The 15,566-nt window shown below is 37.0% G+C and overlaps 1 protein-coding gene and 1 long non-coding RNA gene across 4 annotated transcripts in view; one reads left to right on the forward strand and one right to left on the reverse strand.

The window, feature by feature from the left end:
- The window catches only part of LOC141580032 (uncharacterized), a 152,841-nt gene that overhangs the window by 53,071 nt on the left and 84,204 nt on the right, over positions 1 to 15,566 (reverse strand). The window contains exon 3 of one of the 3 annotated variants that reach the window (XR_012512012.1): positions 2,813 to 2,936. The exons of the other annotated variants lie outside the window; for them this stretch is intronic. This is a non-coding gene — a long non-coding RNA (uncharacterized LOC141580032). The remainder of the gene's footprint in view (positions 1 to 2,812; positions 2,937 to 15,566) is intronic. 3 annotated transcript variants of the gene reach the window in all.
- KDM7A (lysine demethylase 7A) overlaps positions 1 to 15,566 on the forward strand; it is a 91,677-nt gene that overhangs the window by 31,851 nt on the left and 44,260 nt on the right. Inside the window, exons 2-6 of the mRNA XM_039472911.2 lie at positions 2,837 to 2,922; positions 8,937 to 9,054; positions 12,619 to 12,779; positions 14,574 to 14,715; positions 15,378 to 15,564. Coding sequence (XP_039328845.1) covers positions 2,837 to 2,922; positions 8,937 to 9,054; positions 12,619 to 12,779; positions 14,574 to 14,715; positions 15,378 to 15,564 — 694 coding nt within the window. The remainder of the gene's footprint in view (positions 1 to 2,836; positions 2,923 to 8,936; positions 9,055 to 12,618; positions 12,780 to 14,573; positions 14,716 to 15,377; positions 15,565 to 15,566) is intronic.

Consider the following 15,566-nt stretch of genomic DNA (forward strand, 5'->3'; position numbering starts at 1 on the left):
ATTTTTTGTAGAGATGGGGTTTTGCTATGTCGGTCAGGTTGGTTTCTAACTCCTGACTGCAAGTGATCTGCCTGCCTCTACCTTCCAAAGTGCTGGGATTACAGATGTGAGCCACTGCCAGGCTGATATAAGATATTTATTTACTGACAGACTTTCGCTTTTGCTGCCGAGGCTGGAGTGCAATGGCATGATCTCGGCTCACCACAACCTCCACCTCCCAGGTTGAAGCGATTCTTTTGCCTCAGCCTCCCTAAGTAGCTAGGATTACAGGCATGTGCCGCCACACCTGGCTAATTTCGTATTTTTAGTAGAGATGGGGTTTCTCCATGTTGATCAGGCTGGTCTTGAATTCCTGACCTCAGGTGATCCGCCCAACTCAGCCTCCCAGAGTGCTGGGATTACAGTTGTGAGTCACAATGCCCAGCTATGTAAGATATTTATATAAAAGCGATTAAAAAAGTGTCTAGGACCTTATATTGAGAAGTTTATTGTTGTTGTGTGCTTTTGCATGTCTCCTGTTACACTTGAGTGTCCACATATGCATAGATCTGGTTTTGGGCACTGGCATCTGTTTCATATTGCCTTGATTCCTAGCACTTTAAATAAGTCTTGATACTTGGTAGAGTTTTAGGGTGGGGGATTTGTTTTGTTTTTGTTTTCTGTGACTGCTTTGCATATTCTTGGCCCTGTACATTTCCATATTAATTTTAGAACTAGCTTGTTGGGTTCTACAGATGTTGATTGGAATTAAATTGAATCTATAAATCACTTTGAGGAGAATTAATATCTTTACATTATTGAACTTCAAACCCATGGTCATGATGTATATCTCCCTTTATTTAGGTTTTCTTTAAAGTCTCTCAATAATATTTTATATTTTTCCTTAAAGAAGTCCTGCATAATTTTTGTTACATTTATTCCACTGTACTTGACACTTTCATGCAGTTGTACATGGTATGTTATTTCACTTTTTAGCTTTATATTGTTGGTTTATGGAAATAGGGTTTTTTATATACGAATATTTAGGAATCTTTTTATTGATTCTTATGATTTCTCTATAGATTCTTTTGCATTTTCTGCATGTGTAACCATAGCATTTGCAGATGATAGCTTTTTTCCCCCTAACCCCTATACCTTTTAATTGTTTTCCTTATTTTACTGTACCAGTCCATCCTCCAGCACAGTGTTCACCAGAAGTAGTAATAGCAGGTGTTCTTCCTATGTTCTTAATCTCAGAGTGACTGCTTTCATGTTATTTGAATAAGATATTTTAAAAGTACCCTTTTCCAGATTATGGAAGTATCCTCTAAGCTTGCTAAGAGGTTTGTTTACTTTCTAATCATACATAAATGTTGAATTTTATCAAATACTTTTTCTGTATCTTTTTAAATGGTCATACGATTTTTTTTTCTTTTAATCTAATAAGTGGTAAGTTTCACTGATTAAGATTTTTAGTGTTAAAAGTCACCCTGTATTCCTGGGATAGACCCAACTTGATATTTGCATCTTTGCTCATAAAAAACCTATAATTCTTTCCAAGTTTTGGTACCAAGGTAATGCTGTCATGAATTGAGTTAGGGAACAACTCCTTTTTTCCTGCTCTCTGGAATAAATTTGATATTAGATTTATTTATTCCTTGAATATTTGATAGAACTTGCATGTGAGGTCATGTGGGCCTGGAGTCTTCTTTGTGTGTCAATTTTTTAAATTACTAAGTGATTGTTCAGGACTATTCAGATACTCTATTTGCTCATGACTCAGGTTTGCCCATATCTAGTATTTTTTTTTTTTTTTTTTTTTTTTTGAGACGGAGTTTCACTCTTGTTACCCAGGCTGGAGTGCAGTGGCGCGATCTCGGCTCACCGCAACCTCCGCCTCCTGGGTTCAGGCAATTCTCTGCCTCAGCCTCCTGAGTAGCTGGGATTACAGGCACACGCCACCATGCCCAGCTAATTGTTTGTATTTTTAGTAGAGACGGGGTTTCACCATGTTGACCAAGGATGGTCTCGATCTCTTGACCTCGTGATCCACCCACCTCAGCCTCCCAAAGTGCTGGGATTACAGGCTTGAGCCACCGCGCCCGGCCCTATATCTAATATTTTAAAATCTCTTAGCATAAAATTGTTCATAATATCCTCAATTTATATCTAATATTTTTAGGATCTAAGTTTTGCCTCCCTTTTCATTCCTAGAATGGGTTATGCCTTCTCTCTTTTATCTTGGCCTTACTAGAGGTTTGCCAATTTTATAAATCTTTTCAAAGAATCAATTTTTATCTTCAATGCTCTGTTACATCTTTTCTGTGTCATTGATTTCTTCTCTTTGTTTTTCCTTCTATCTCTGCTTTTAAGTTTTTTTTGGCTATTATTTTTGTAACTGCTTGAGATAGATACATAGCTCATTAATTTCAGCCTCTTTTTTTCTAATGGATGCATTTAAAGCTATATGTTTCTAAGTTCTTCATCCCACAAATTTTGTCATATTATGTTTTCATTGTTCACATTTTAATGTGATTTATCTTTTGTCTCATTTTGTTGACATTTTATAACATGTGACATTAACATAATGGTTGAGGATTTTATGGCTTATAATTGTATTATTTCTGATGTCTCTACTCCTGCTAGGAGAGAATTACTTTGAGCAAAGTATGTTCCCCCACACTCACTTAGCAAGTTTGTAGAGAACAGAATAAAATTTATCTTTATATGTGTTTCTGTGCTCTACAGAAATGTGTTGGTGAGGTGATTGTACATTCCTCAGCCAAATTTCAACCACTATATTAGAGTTAAGTGAAGATTTTCGCTTACTTACACATTGATTTTTTCTTTGTCTTAGCTGTGTTGGAGTAGAAGAACATCATGCTGTTGACATTGACCTGTATCACTGTCCCAACTGTGCAGTTTTACACGGTTCCTCCTTGAGTAAGTACTAGAAACTTAAATAAAAATGGACATTTCAGAAAAAAAACCCCTGACATTTCAAACTTACATGTACATGGCAATACTTTAATGGCACCACTATGTGTTATATATTATACCCATCAAGAACTGTAAGGAAAGATTTCACTCAAGGTATTTTGGATGTAGTTTTTGTCTGAATTGTTAAGGCAAAAGATTAAGGGGGAAAAATATGCTATCAGTCTTCATTGCCAGTGCAGAGTCCCCAAATTCAACTGCATAGTTTGATATTGTAGTAAAGTAAAATTTTTCTGTTTCTGGAAACTGATTTCACTTGTTTTGCTCTCTTCACAAATAGAAGATCTTTAGTAGTAGTTTGGGACAGTATACAGAATAAGACTTTAGTGCACTCATGCCTTATATTTTAAGGAGAAAATGAGAGCATTGATATGCTAAAATATTACTTATGTTTTCTGAATTTGGTTGCTATATTGTGTATGGCCTAGAGTCCTTCCCCAGCCATCCTCTCTGCCTGAAACCCCTTCCTGAGATCTGAGGAAGCAGAAGTACAAAGACACACCAGACAGGTTTCTGACCACATTCTTCTTCTTAAGATGGGACGGCAAAGGCAGGGAAGCCCCAGGCATCTACTGGAGTGGACAACATCGTACCTAAAATGATATCTATTTTCAGCCTTTATAGATGCTTCAGAAGAATACATTGGAATATTGTTACTGTGCAAATGGGAGAGAAAATATTTAAAAGGCTTAGATTATGTTACACATTTTTAAAAAAATTTGAGACAGGGTCTTTCTCTGTCACCCTTGCTGGAGTGTAGTAGAGCTTCAGAGCTCACTGAAGCCTTGACCTCCTGGGCTCAAGTGATCCTCCTGCCTCAGCCTCCGGAATAGCTGGGACCACAGGCATGCTTCACCACACCCAGCTAATTTTTTGACATTTTGTAAAGACAAGGTCTCATTTTATTGCCCAGGCTGGTCTCCAGCTCTGCCTAGACTCCCAAAAGTACTGTGATTACATGCATGACCCACCACGCCTGGCCTGTAATAACTATTTATTTGAAATTTTAGGCTGTGGGCTAGCATTTTTGTATTCGCAAATTTAAAAAAAAGAAAACCATAGGCTTTGTCATTTTAAAACCTTCGCCTGAATGTACCTTGATAGACACACTTGGGTTGGTTGTATATGACCTCTTTATTTTACATGCAGCTTTTTTCCTAGTACTTTTTTCCAGTGGAGCAGACATTTTGTTCTATTTTTTCAAGAGACTTACTGGTAACTGACTGCTCATTTGTTTTGTTAGAAATAGTAATTTTTCTAATTTCTTTATATTTAAAAGTTTAAGCTACATGAATGCATTAAAATATTTCCTTGTAAAATAGAGGCTATTCCTTTTGTTATGTGTACAGTATAAAACTTGAGGTTAGCAAATTGGTGGAGCTGTTACAAGTGTAATTGACTAGTTTATTGTCATAAATGTTTTTGAAAGGATCTTTCTCTGGCTAGCACTGAGTATGTGATAAATCACTTGAAATAATTGTTGACTTGAGTAACTCCTGGAGAAAGTAAATAAATAATATGGTGGTGTTATCTTAAGGGAAACTTACCTAAAATTTATAGCAGTTAGTTTAGAATTTAAGTATATAGTCCCAAAATGAAATAATTTGAATTCAACTTCTATGAAATACTAAGTTGCTGTGAGGCAGAATAATGTGATATACTCTATTTTTTAATTTTTCCTGTATGAATTAATTTGTTAAAAACATGTTATGCTCACTAAATTGATTACACAATTCATAATGGACCACGACTTCACTTTGAATAATTATGCTTTGGAGAGAAGCTTCCCTTTGCTTCTCGAACGTAAGGTCAGTCATTGGTTATCTTCTGGGCAAACCTCCAACTCTGAGTACTTACAGGGAAAACGCCCAAGATCCAGTCATCCATTTTATCTTGATTCAAGGCTCACCTTCCCTTCTCCTTACCTTCTACCCCAACTTGGTTAATCCCTTTTGATCCCTTTCTCTCTGCTATTAAGCCTCTATCTTTTTTTAAATTTATTTTTTGAGATGGACTCTTGCTGTCACCCAGGCTAGAGTGCATTGGGGCAATCATGATTCACTGCAACCTCCACCTACTGGATTCAAGCAATTCTCCTGCCTCAGTCTCCCGAGTAGCTGGGATTACAGGTGTGTGCCACCATGCCTGGTCAGTTTCTGTATTTTTAGTGGAGACGGAGTTTCACCATGTTGGCCATGCTGGCTTGGCCTTGGCCTCTGAAAGTGCTAGGATTACAGGTGTGAGCCACTGCTCCTGGCCTATTAAGCCTCTCTTATTTGCTACCCTGGTTTCTTGTTCGTTTCAGAGATTCCCAGAAGTCCTTATTATTGATACCATTTAGCCAGTATAACACCTACTTAATATGGTGAATGTAGACTTTTTACCCTCTTAATGGGAATTAAGAACTCTGTTTGAGGGCAGGTATCAAAAAACAGATGACTTAAGTATATATATATATATTCTCTGTCTTCTTTAGGCACATGTAATCCAAACAAAATTTTCTCCTTTCCCTGTAACCATTACTAAAATATTCCTTCACTGGCCTCCTTCCTTTAAGAAATTCAGTCAGCTGTTATACAGTGGCTGATTTTATGGTTTAAGCATGTTAGCCCAACAGCACAATTGTATCCTTTTAACTTCCTACAAGTCAGCACATTTAAAAGGAAATGATAGTGATTGGCAGTTTATTACATGCTGGGTACTATAGTAGGTAAGTAAGTACTTACCTATGTTATCTTCTTCAATACTTATAACAACTCCATGTGAGAAATGAGAAAAATGATCTATCTAGCCTTTTTATGTAGCTATTTGGCAGAGCTGGAGTTTGAACCCTTAGCAGTCTAATTCCATAGTTGATGCACTTCACTGATTAATCTGTTCTGCAAAAATGAAAATTAACTACTGGGGTTGCTGAGGTAGGAGGATTGCTTGAGCCCAGGAGTTCGAGGCTGCAGTGAACTGTGATTGTGCCACTGTACTCCAGTATGGGTGACAGAGTGAGACCCTGTCTTAAAAAAAAAAAAAAAAAAGAAAATTACGATATCATACTTTACCTATCAAATGGGCTGCTTAAAAAAAAAAAAAAAAGTAATGATGCACATTGTTAACCCAGGGCTATGAAATAGGCGCTTGTGTCACACTGGTAAGGAAAGTAAGTTACTAGCACCACTTTTCTGGAGGCAGTTTTGTAGTAAGTAGCAAGTGTCTTAAAAATCTTGATCTTGAGGCCGGGCGTGGTGGCTCACGCCTGTAATCCCAGCACTTTGGGAGACCAAGGTGGGTGGATCACGAGGTCAAGAGATCGAGACCATCCTGGTCAACATGGTGAAACCCCGTCTCTACTAAAAATACAAAAAATCAGTTGGGCATGGTGGCACGTGCCTGTAATCCCAACTACTCAGGAGGCTGAGGCAGGAGAATTGCCTGAACCCAGGAGGCGGAGGTTGCGGTGAGCCGAGATCGCGCCATTGTACTCCAGCCTGGGTAACAAGAGTGAAACTCCGTCTCAAAAAAAAAAAAAAAAAAATCTTGATCTTTCTTCTAGCATTTCTTAGAATTTATTCTGAGGAGTTAATCAGGGAAACATTAATATATATAAACATTAATCTCAACTTTGAAGAAAGATTCAGAATGAACTAAGTGCTTAAGAATCAAAAAATGATTATAATATGATACATCTACATCTTAAAATTGTAGACTGTTTTAAATTGGTTTTAAATATTTAATAAGGAGAAAATGCTCATGATAGAAGAAAGCACAGTAAACATTGTAATCCCAGTTGAAAATAAAATGGAGTCATGTATCTATATATAGTAGAAAAATCTGGAATGAAATACCCTCAAATTTTAGGAGTGATTTTAAATGAGAAAAGATAACACACAAAGGACGCCTTAGTGGAATTTCCTAGGAAGTTTGCTTTGTGATTCTAAATTTTTGTGAGTTTTTTTTTTTTTTTTAAATGGGACTTACCCTCTTCCATTGAAGATTTGGCTGCACTAAGTTACTTGGGAATCTTGTTTTCGACTCTTAGATAGGAATAAGCCTGATTTCCACCTATGTTAATTATTGTGACTTCTCCTTATCCACATGAAGACCCAATGTTGTTGTATTACTATGACCTTTGTAAGGCGGGGAAAGTTTAAAATAACTTGGCATCAAAAAGTTGTTTTCCTCAAAACATTTTGTTATGAAAATGTTCAAACATATAGGAAAAATTGGAAAAATTTACAGCAAGCACCTATAAGGCTTACCATCTAGATTTTACTATTAACATTTTCATTACATGCTCTACCATGTCTATCCATGTAACTATTCTACTGTCTACCCATCTTATGTTTTTGAATGCATTTCTAAATAAGTTGCAGACATCAGTACATTTTCCAGAGTCATGGAGGTTTTAGGCTTAAGAGTAATTTTCAAACTTTAAAAAAAAAAATTAAAACTGAAATTGTACATTTATAGAATGCACAAGAGCTGTAGGTGGTGCCACTCTAGTTGAAAGAGGAATGAGGTCCAGAGATCATTCCTTGGCTTTTTCTCTATCTCCCCTTTGTGAAGGGTTTTTCCACACAGTTTGAAAATTTAGCGGCTTAACCCACCCCTTCATTCCTACATTGAGGAGTCTGGATCCAGAGGTGTTAAGTGACCTGCCCAAGGTTGCAGAGAAAGCTATTGACTGAACTAGGAATCAAACCTAAGTCTTCTGATTTCGATTGTGGTGACTACTGAAGGTCATAGCCTTCCAGAGCTGTAGAATTACAGGGTCTTAACATTGGAATGAATGATGAAGTTATTTATTTTGTCATCCTACCCGTCTTTCTTTAAATATGACTCAGTCACCTGCTCTTCTTTGTGTCAGTGTAACTGCTTATTTGGGGAGTAAGTCTTCATATGAAAGAGGAAGGAGTTATGCTATTAAAATAGATTTCTTATGTGAGATAAAAGGCCCTGTCCTGAGAAGACCATTTGGATGGTCTGCATAATCATATTAGGACCTAATATTCTGATGAAAATCACAATTGCATATAATTTGGAAATTGTATACTATCTATAAGTGTAGACATTATAAAAGGCTTCACTGCTGATTTGAACTCTTTGATTTAATTTTAAATATTTTGAAATAAAAAGAGTAGGTTTTAATCCACAGTTAATTGTCTGTAATTGCAGCATTACATTAAGCAAAATTCTCAGGCCTCGAACTGCATTAAAAACTTGAGTGTTGGGGCCGGGCGTGGTGGCTCACGCCTGTAATCCCAGCACTTTGGGAGGCCTAGGTGGGTGGATCACGAGGTCAAGAGATAGGGACCATCCTGGTCAACATGGTGAAACCCTGTCTCTACTAAAAATACAAAAAGTTAGGCCGGGTGCGGTGGCTCAAGCCTGCAATCCCAGCACTTTGGGAGGCCGAGGCGGGTAGATCACGAGGTCAAGAGATCGAGACCAACCTTGTCAACATGGTGAAACCCCGTTTCTACTAAAAATACAAAAAATTAGCTGGGCATGGTGGCACGTGCCTATAATCCCAACTACTCAGGAGGCTGAGGCAGGAGAATGGCCTGAACCCAGGAGGCAGAGGTTGCGGTAAGCCGAGATCGCGCCATTGCACTCCAGCCTGGGTAACGAGAGCGAAACTCCGTCTCAAACAAACAAACAAACAAACAAAATACAAAAAATTAGCTGGGCATGGTGGCGCGTGCCTGTAATCCCAGCTAATCAGGAGGCTGAGGCAGGAGAATTGCCTGAACCCAGGGGGCGGAGGTTGCGCTGAGCTGAGATCGCGCCATTGCACTCCAGCCTGGGTAACAAGAATGAAACTCTGTCTTAAAAAAAAAAAAAACCTTGAATGTTTTTAACATACTTAGAATTGTTATTGCTGATTTTGTCAAACATAGTGATTAGAAAGCACATAGTATCACGAGTTACCAAAATCATTTTCTTTTTTTAATCTTCTAAAAATCCAGTGAAGAAGAGGAGGAACTGGCACAGGCATGACTATACAGAAATTGATGATGGTTCCAAACCTGTGCAAGCTGGAACTAGAACTTTCATTAAGGAATTACGTTCTCGAGTCTTCCCAAGGTATGGAAACTTACTCCGATAAAAGAAAATGTAAGAATGTCATCTGATACAGTGACATTACCTAAAGGCAATGTTTTCAAACTTAGGCTGCACCCCATTATTGTCCTCAGCCAGCTTTTCAACCATTTTTTCTTCCTTAATGAAACAGAAAAGTATCAGTTCATTCCAAGTAGCAGGAGTAAGTAAGCATATTTTCATGGAACTTTTGTTATGTGTATGTGCACACTGGGTCACCCTGTAAAAACGTTTAAGTGTGGGTCACAGTCCAAAAAGTTTGAAATACACTAATCTAAGGGAGTTGTTCCCAGCACTTGGTTCCTTATGATATGCAGCTGCCTATTTTTTTCTTTTGCCTCACCTTCTGTTTCCCAACTCTTTTTTTTCTTAATTGCTTTTATATGCGTCTCTGCCCTAGGTCCACCAGGAACACATACAACCGCTGCAAGACTGGGCTTTTTGAGTTTTTAAAAATAATGGAATATATTTGAATTGTCTGGCTCAAAGAGAGTCGAAAGCATTATAAAGCATTTAATCACGCTAATTTAGATCATTTCCTACTCACTGCCTGACATCTATTTAAAGTGATAATGCTTAATAGGCTTTTACACAAGATCATAGCCAGGCTTGTTAAAGAGGGGAAGCTCAATTTAAATTTAAATCACAGTATCACATGCAGCTTATTATGGAATTATTTCAGATCCTGAAATGATAAAACCCCTGCTCTTTCTCCTCAGTCTTTAGAATTCCTCTTTAGCCCCCTGCCCCTTACATAAAAACATATAATGCTAAGCATCTACTGTTGGCTCCCTCAGGTCTGTCAAGAGACAGAAAGAACACATATTTAAAATGTAGTGTTTCCACAGATTTCTGTGATGTTAAATACCCTATTCTCAAAAAAAAAATTTTTTTTTATCAGTTTCCAAGCTGTAGGAGAAATGTTTGCTTGTTTGTTTTCTTTTTTATTGTCTCATGCTTGATTGGTTTGGCACTTAGGTCCGAAGTTTTCAGTCTGGTTCCATTGGTGGGCCTAAGACAGGTTTGTGAGTTCCCTAAAGTGGTATGTATAATTTAATGTCAGTTGGGAGTGTGCATTTCTCAGGGAGAGGAGCTATAGCTTTCTTTCTTTCTTCTTTTTTCCCCCCCCAAATAAGTTTCAGACACAAAAATGTAGTGTTAAAAACACTGGCCTAATAATTTATATGACTTTACTGCCACAGTGACCGCAAATGAGAACAGGTTATAGGGATGATCGCATATATCCAAAATGTAATTACCATTAGTTCAGGATGTTTGGGATTTAACACCATAAACCTTTGCAACATTTAAAACCATAGCAGGGTAACAATAATTACTAAATTACACATACTTGATATGATTAACATAGAAGTGTATACAACAAAGTGAATTTTAAGACTTAGTATAAGTTTTTTGAGACCCTTTTCTACATAAAAACATTAACACATTTATGTATATGGATGTATGTATATAATTTTACAATAAAATAAGTGTTATCCATAGTGTACAATTTGCCTTCTTTATTATAGTTCATAGATATCCTTCGATATGTATGCATAGATTTACGTCACTCCCTAAATGCTGTATAGTATGCAGTAATCTATAGATATTATAATTTGCTTAACCATCCCCATATGATACTTGTTTAGTTTGTCTCCAGTTTTTCCTCCTGCGAAAAATGTTGTTGCCTGTATTTTAAACACTTGCCATTATATATGTTTGATCAAAAGGGGAAGTAAAACACCAAACATTTGAGATCAGGGAATAAAGGTTATTTAAAGTTCTCCCTTAGATGTTGAAGGAATTATTTAATCCTCAGAGGTTGAGGGGAGGAGGGACAATTTTGGATGCTTACTGGGGAAACTAAAAGGTAATACAGAGCTCCAGTTTAGTAGATGAGTCAAATGAAGAAGATCTAAGCCATCCACTTACAAGACTATCTAGGAAAGGACTCTCAGTTTTCTTAGGCCTCAGACTTGCCCTTGCCTTACTGAGGGGATTGGGAGATCAGGGTTCAGTAATTCAGAAAAACAGCATCTCCTTTTTCTCCTGTCTTCTCCTTGCCACCTAGGCAGCAGATGACATCCTACAGTTAAGATCTGATTGTGTATGTGGAGACTATTGTGTTTTAACCTTTAAGGCAAGTGTTGCACTTAATTTTGAATGTATAGCAGCCCTATCCTTTGAGCAATTGGGAGATAAAATCTGGAATGTCCCATTGGAAGAGATCTGGCAGGCAAGGGACAAACTACACTTATGTTAATGTAATGCATGTAAGTGTTGATCATCAGAGAGGGCAGCTGGAAGTCCAACCCTTCTTGGCTTAAAGTCACTACCTGATATTAAGATTTATTAAATAACTGGTTGTAACAGGTCATTTAAATCAGTAGTTGTCAATGGGAGCATTTTGGACACTTGTCTCAGTGGGGAGGGACCAGGGATGCTAGTCATGTTCCAGTATGCAGAACAAGAATTAATTGTTCTGTGTTCCATCGGACTTGAGATAGTTGTATAGAATTTTATAGTCAGATAAAATCTGACAAGTTTTTATTTTATTTTGAGATTGAGTTTTGCCCTTGTTGCTCAGCTGGAGTGCAATGGTGTGATCTTGACTCACTGCAACCTCCGCCTCCCCAGTCCAAGCAATTGTCCTGCCTCAGCCTCCCCAAGTAGCTGGGATTACAGGCACCCACCACCATGCCCAGCTAATTTTTGTATTTTTAGTAGAGACAGGGTTTCACCATGTTGGTCAGACTGGTCTTGAACTCCTGACCTCAGGTGATCCACACCTTGGCCTCCCAAAGTGTTGGAAATTACAGGCATGAGTCACCGTACCTGGCTTGACTAGTTTTCAGTCTAATGAATGCACACTCTACCTTTTTTTGCTCTCCAAAATTCCTATGCAGTTTGTATCAAGTGGCTTCTGATGTTTCTACTTTGCTTAAATCTAACCATTCATTACAACTAGTTTTAAGCATCCTATTATTTTATTATGTCTTCTAGTGTAGTTTACATACTGAAATACAGATTGAGTATCCCTTATCCAAAGTGCTAAAGACCAGAAGTGTTTCAGAAACGATTTCAGATTCTTTTTTTTTTTTTAAATATTTGCATTATACCTAGCAGTTGAGCATCCCTAATCTGAAAATCTGAAATGCTCCAATGAGCACTTTGAACACCGTATCAATGCTCAAAATATTTCGGATTTTTGAGCATTTTAGGGTTTGTATTTTTGAATTAGGGATACTCAACTTGTACATACTTTACTACAAACAAGGTTGGTTTTTTCTTCTTGTATTTAGAGCACTTTATATATTTTTCTAATTATATGTATTGAATTATGTACACTACATTATCTATAAATTCTTGTTTAGGACCGCAAAAGGAGATTAACAAAACATTTGTCATTAGAAGAAGAATGAGATACGATAGTTTAAGAGCCACTGATACAGCATGATCCAGTATATGAATTAACCCATCACCACAGTATGTTTTAAAAACTGAACTTACCAATAAAAATGACATTTTTATTCTTATGTTTTTTCTAAGTGCCGATGAAATAATTGTAAAGATGCATGGCAGCCAGCTGACACAAAGATATCTGGAGAAACATGGATTTGATGTCCCTATTATGGTTCCTAAATTAGATGATCTGGGACTCAGGCTCCCTCCACCTACATTTTCTGTGATGGATGTGGAACGTTATGTAGGTACGAACTTAATTTAAGTACCTCGGAAAATATGGTAAAAGTAAAAATGACTGTCCTCGTAATATTAAAGGTTAAATGAAGAAATGTCAATTTAGTTTAGTTTCCTGCTCAGAAAAACGGAATGACACATTTTGCCTGTTCTTATTTACTCAGCTTCATCCTGCTGTTTTCTTTTGGGCCATTACATTTTCTGATACTTGCTTATGAAAAATCATTGCTGAGGGATAGATATAGATACCAGGAAGGAAGATATGGAAAATTGGATTGGTTGGATTGGTAGAATACAGGTGCAAAATCTCCAGATCCCAGTATAACAGCTGCACAGTTAGTTCTCTGGAGTCTGCTTTGTGACCTACTGCTGCTTAGAGGAAAGGTGGTAAAACATTTTCAAACCTGTTTTAGAGTAATGACTAGGTGAATATTGCTATTTAATGATGTCTGCTCTTAATTTGTGATTTTGCAAATTCACCGAAGAGACAGAAAGACCTGAGAAATAAGGGGGAAACCCTTTACCTCTTGCCATGTTGTTGACATTTTCAGTCATTTCATTCATTCTTATGATATTTACAGATAAAGCTGACTATATGTAGATGTCATTCCTTGTCAGCAGTAAATAGAGAATATTTGAGATTAGATCCCAAATATATTTTGACTCAAAATTGTATATTTGCTACATTATCTCCTCAGCATGGAATATCTGAGAACTTGTCCCTTTATCGAGCCATTGGTTGACAATTCTCATTGATTATTGTTTCACTGAGGAAATCTAAATGTCATAACTTCGTATTCAACTAAATTTGAATATTTGATAAATTAGAGGATGAGGCTAAGGCTTTACCTCAACCTATTTGCATAGATAGCAATTACAAAACAAATAGCTAGTGTGATACATGCGCAGAAAAAAAATGCTCAAACTGCTTGATAGCTAACTTTTTAGTACTGCAAAGCACTTTAATACTATTAGCAGAATTTGTGTTACTTTCTGAAGATAAAGAAGTCTACAAAGCAAGACTTTCTTAACCTATATGAAGTTGCATTAAAGAAAGAAAATGGCATTTTTGTTTTCTATTTCAGATTAAGTATTGCCATATTTTGAATTCTACCTTATTCCATAGTCCATTGTGAAATGAATTATGCTTCCTAGTGTAGCAATGCTGTGGTCTGCAAACATCACCTCATGGGTTTATACGAAAAATGTAAATTAATCACAATTTGGAACTCAGGCTTTCAGACACTGGCACTAATGTGAACTGATTTTTGCTTCCTAACCACTAATCTTTTCTTGAAGGAGAATATTACAAGACAACATCAGGAGGGCAGAAATTATCCTGGCCAACTTGCATGCTAATTCCCCAATGAGTGGTCTGTTTTTTTTTTGAAATGGTAGACTTTGAATATTTTAGGTGCTATGAAAGTGAAAGGGAAAAGTCAGTCCCCTCATTTTATGCCCGAGAAAACTGAAATCCAGAAAATGTTGCACCAATATAATGTATTTTTTGTCATTATGAGCTACACACCAAGATATCACTGGTATACAGAAAGCTTTGTAAGCCAACTCATTTTTATGTTCAGTGTAAATTATGTAGCCTTGTCTTACTGCTTTCCTATTCCTCTGAAAAATTGTTTTCCCGTCCAGTTGAACTTTAGAAATTAAGAGTATAAGAAAAATCTTTGTCTAGGCTGCATAGTTTTATAGTTGGTTTAATTATCATACAAAGTTAAAATATTTTTGATTAGAGCATCTGCTGATACAATTCTGAAGTCCAATAATAAAACTGTAATTTTTCTCTGCAGGTGGTGACAAAGTGATAGATGTCATTGATGTGGCAAGACAGGCAGACAGCAAAATGACACTTCACAATTATGTTAAATACTTCATGAATCCTAACAGACCAAAAGTGTTAAATGTGATCAGCCTTGAATTTTCAGATACAAAGTGAGTAGTTGTGGGCATTTTGGTTTTGCATTCTGTTAGCTAAATGTAGTTTAATGATGTATTTATTTTAGGAAGAAACATAGTTGTGACTTCTGAAGTTGTCCAGTAGTAACAATGTTATAAATTTTACATTGGGATGCTTAGAAGTATTTAGAAATAAGATGTATTTTAAACTTTTGGCTAGGCTTGGTGGCTCACAAAGTGCCTGTAATCCCAGCACTTTGGGAGGCCAAGGTGGGTGGATCGCTTGAGGCCAGGAGTTGAAAACCAGACTGGTCAACATGGCATAACCCTCCCTCTACTAAAAATACAAAAATCAATTGGGTGTGGTGGCACACGCCTGTAATCCCAGCTACTCAGGGAAGCTGAGGCACAAGAATCACTTGATCCCGGCAGGACGGATGGTGGTTGCAGCAAGTTGAGATCATGCCGCTGCATTCCAGCCTGGGTGACAGAGCAAGACTGTCTCAATAAAAAAAAAAAAAAAAAAAAAAAAAAAAAAAAAAAAGAAAAGATGTGTTTTAAACTTTTAAGTGTTGTTGTTAACCTTAAGTTCCATTTAATTATTTGGTTTGGGTATAGATGGGAGAAGCAATTTTTAAGAATTTTAAAATCTCATGATGTGAGTGTGTGTGTGTATGTGTATATTTGTTTTTTAAAAGGATGTCTGAATTGGTGGAGGTCCCTGATATAGCCAAAAAACTTTCCTGGGTGGAAAATTATTGGCCAGATGATTCAGTCTTTCCCAAGCCATTTGTTCAGAAATATTGCTTAATGGGAGTTCAAGACAGCTATACCGATTTCCACATTGACTTCGGTGGAACTTCAGTCTGGTACCATGTCCTCTGGGT

The sequence above is a fragment of the Saimiri boliviensis genome, chromosome 10, assembly GCF_048565385.1.
Source record: "Saimiri boliviensis isolate mSaiBol1 chromosome 10, mSaiBol1.pri, whole genome shotgun sequence".
NCBI lineage: Eukaryota > Metazoa > Chordata > Mammalia > Primates > Cebidae > Saimiri > Saimiri boliviensis.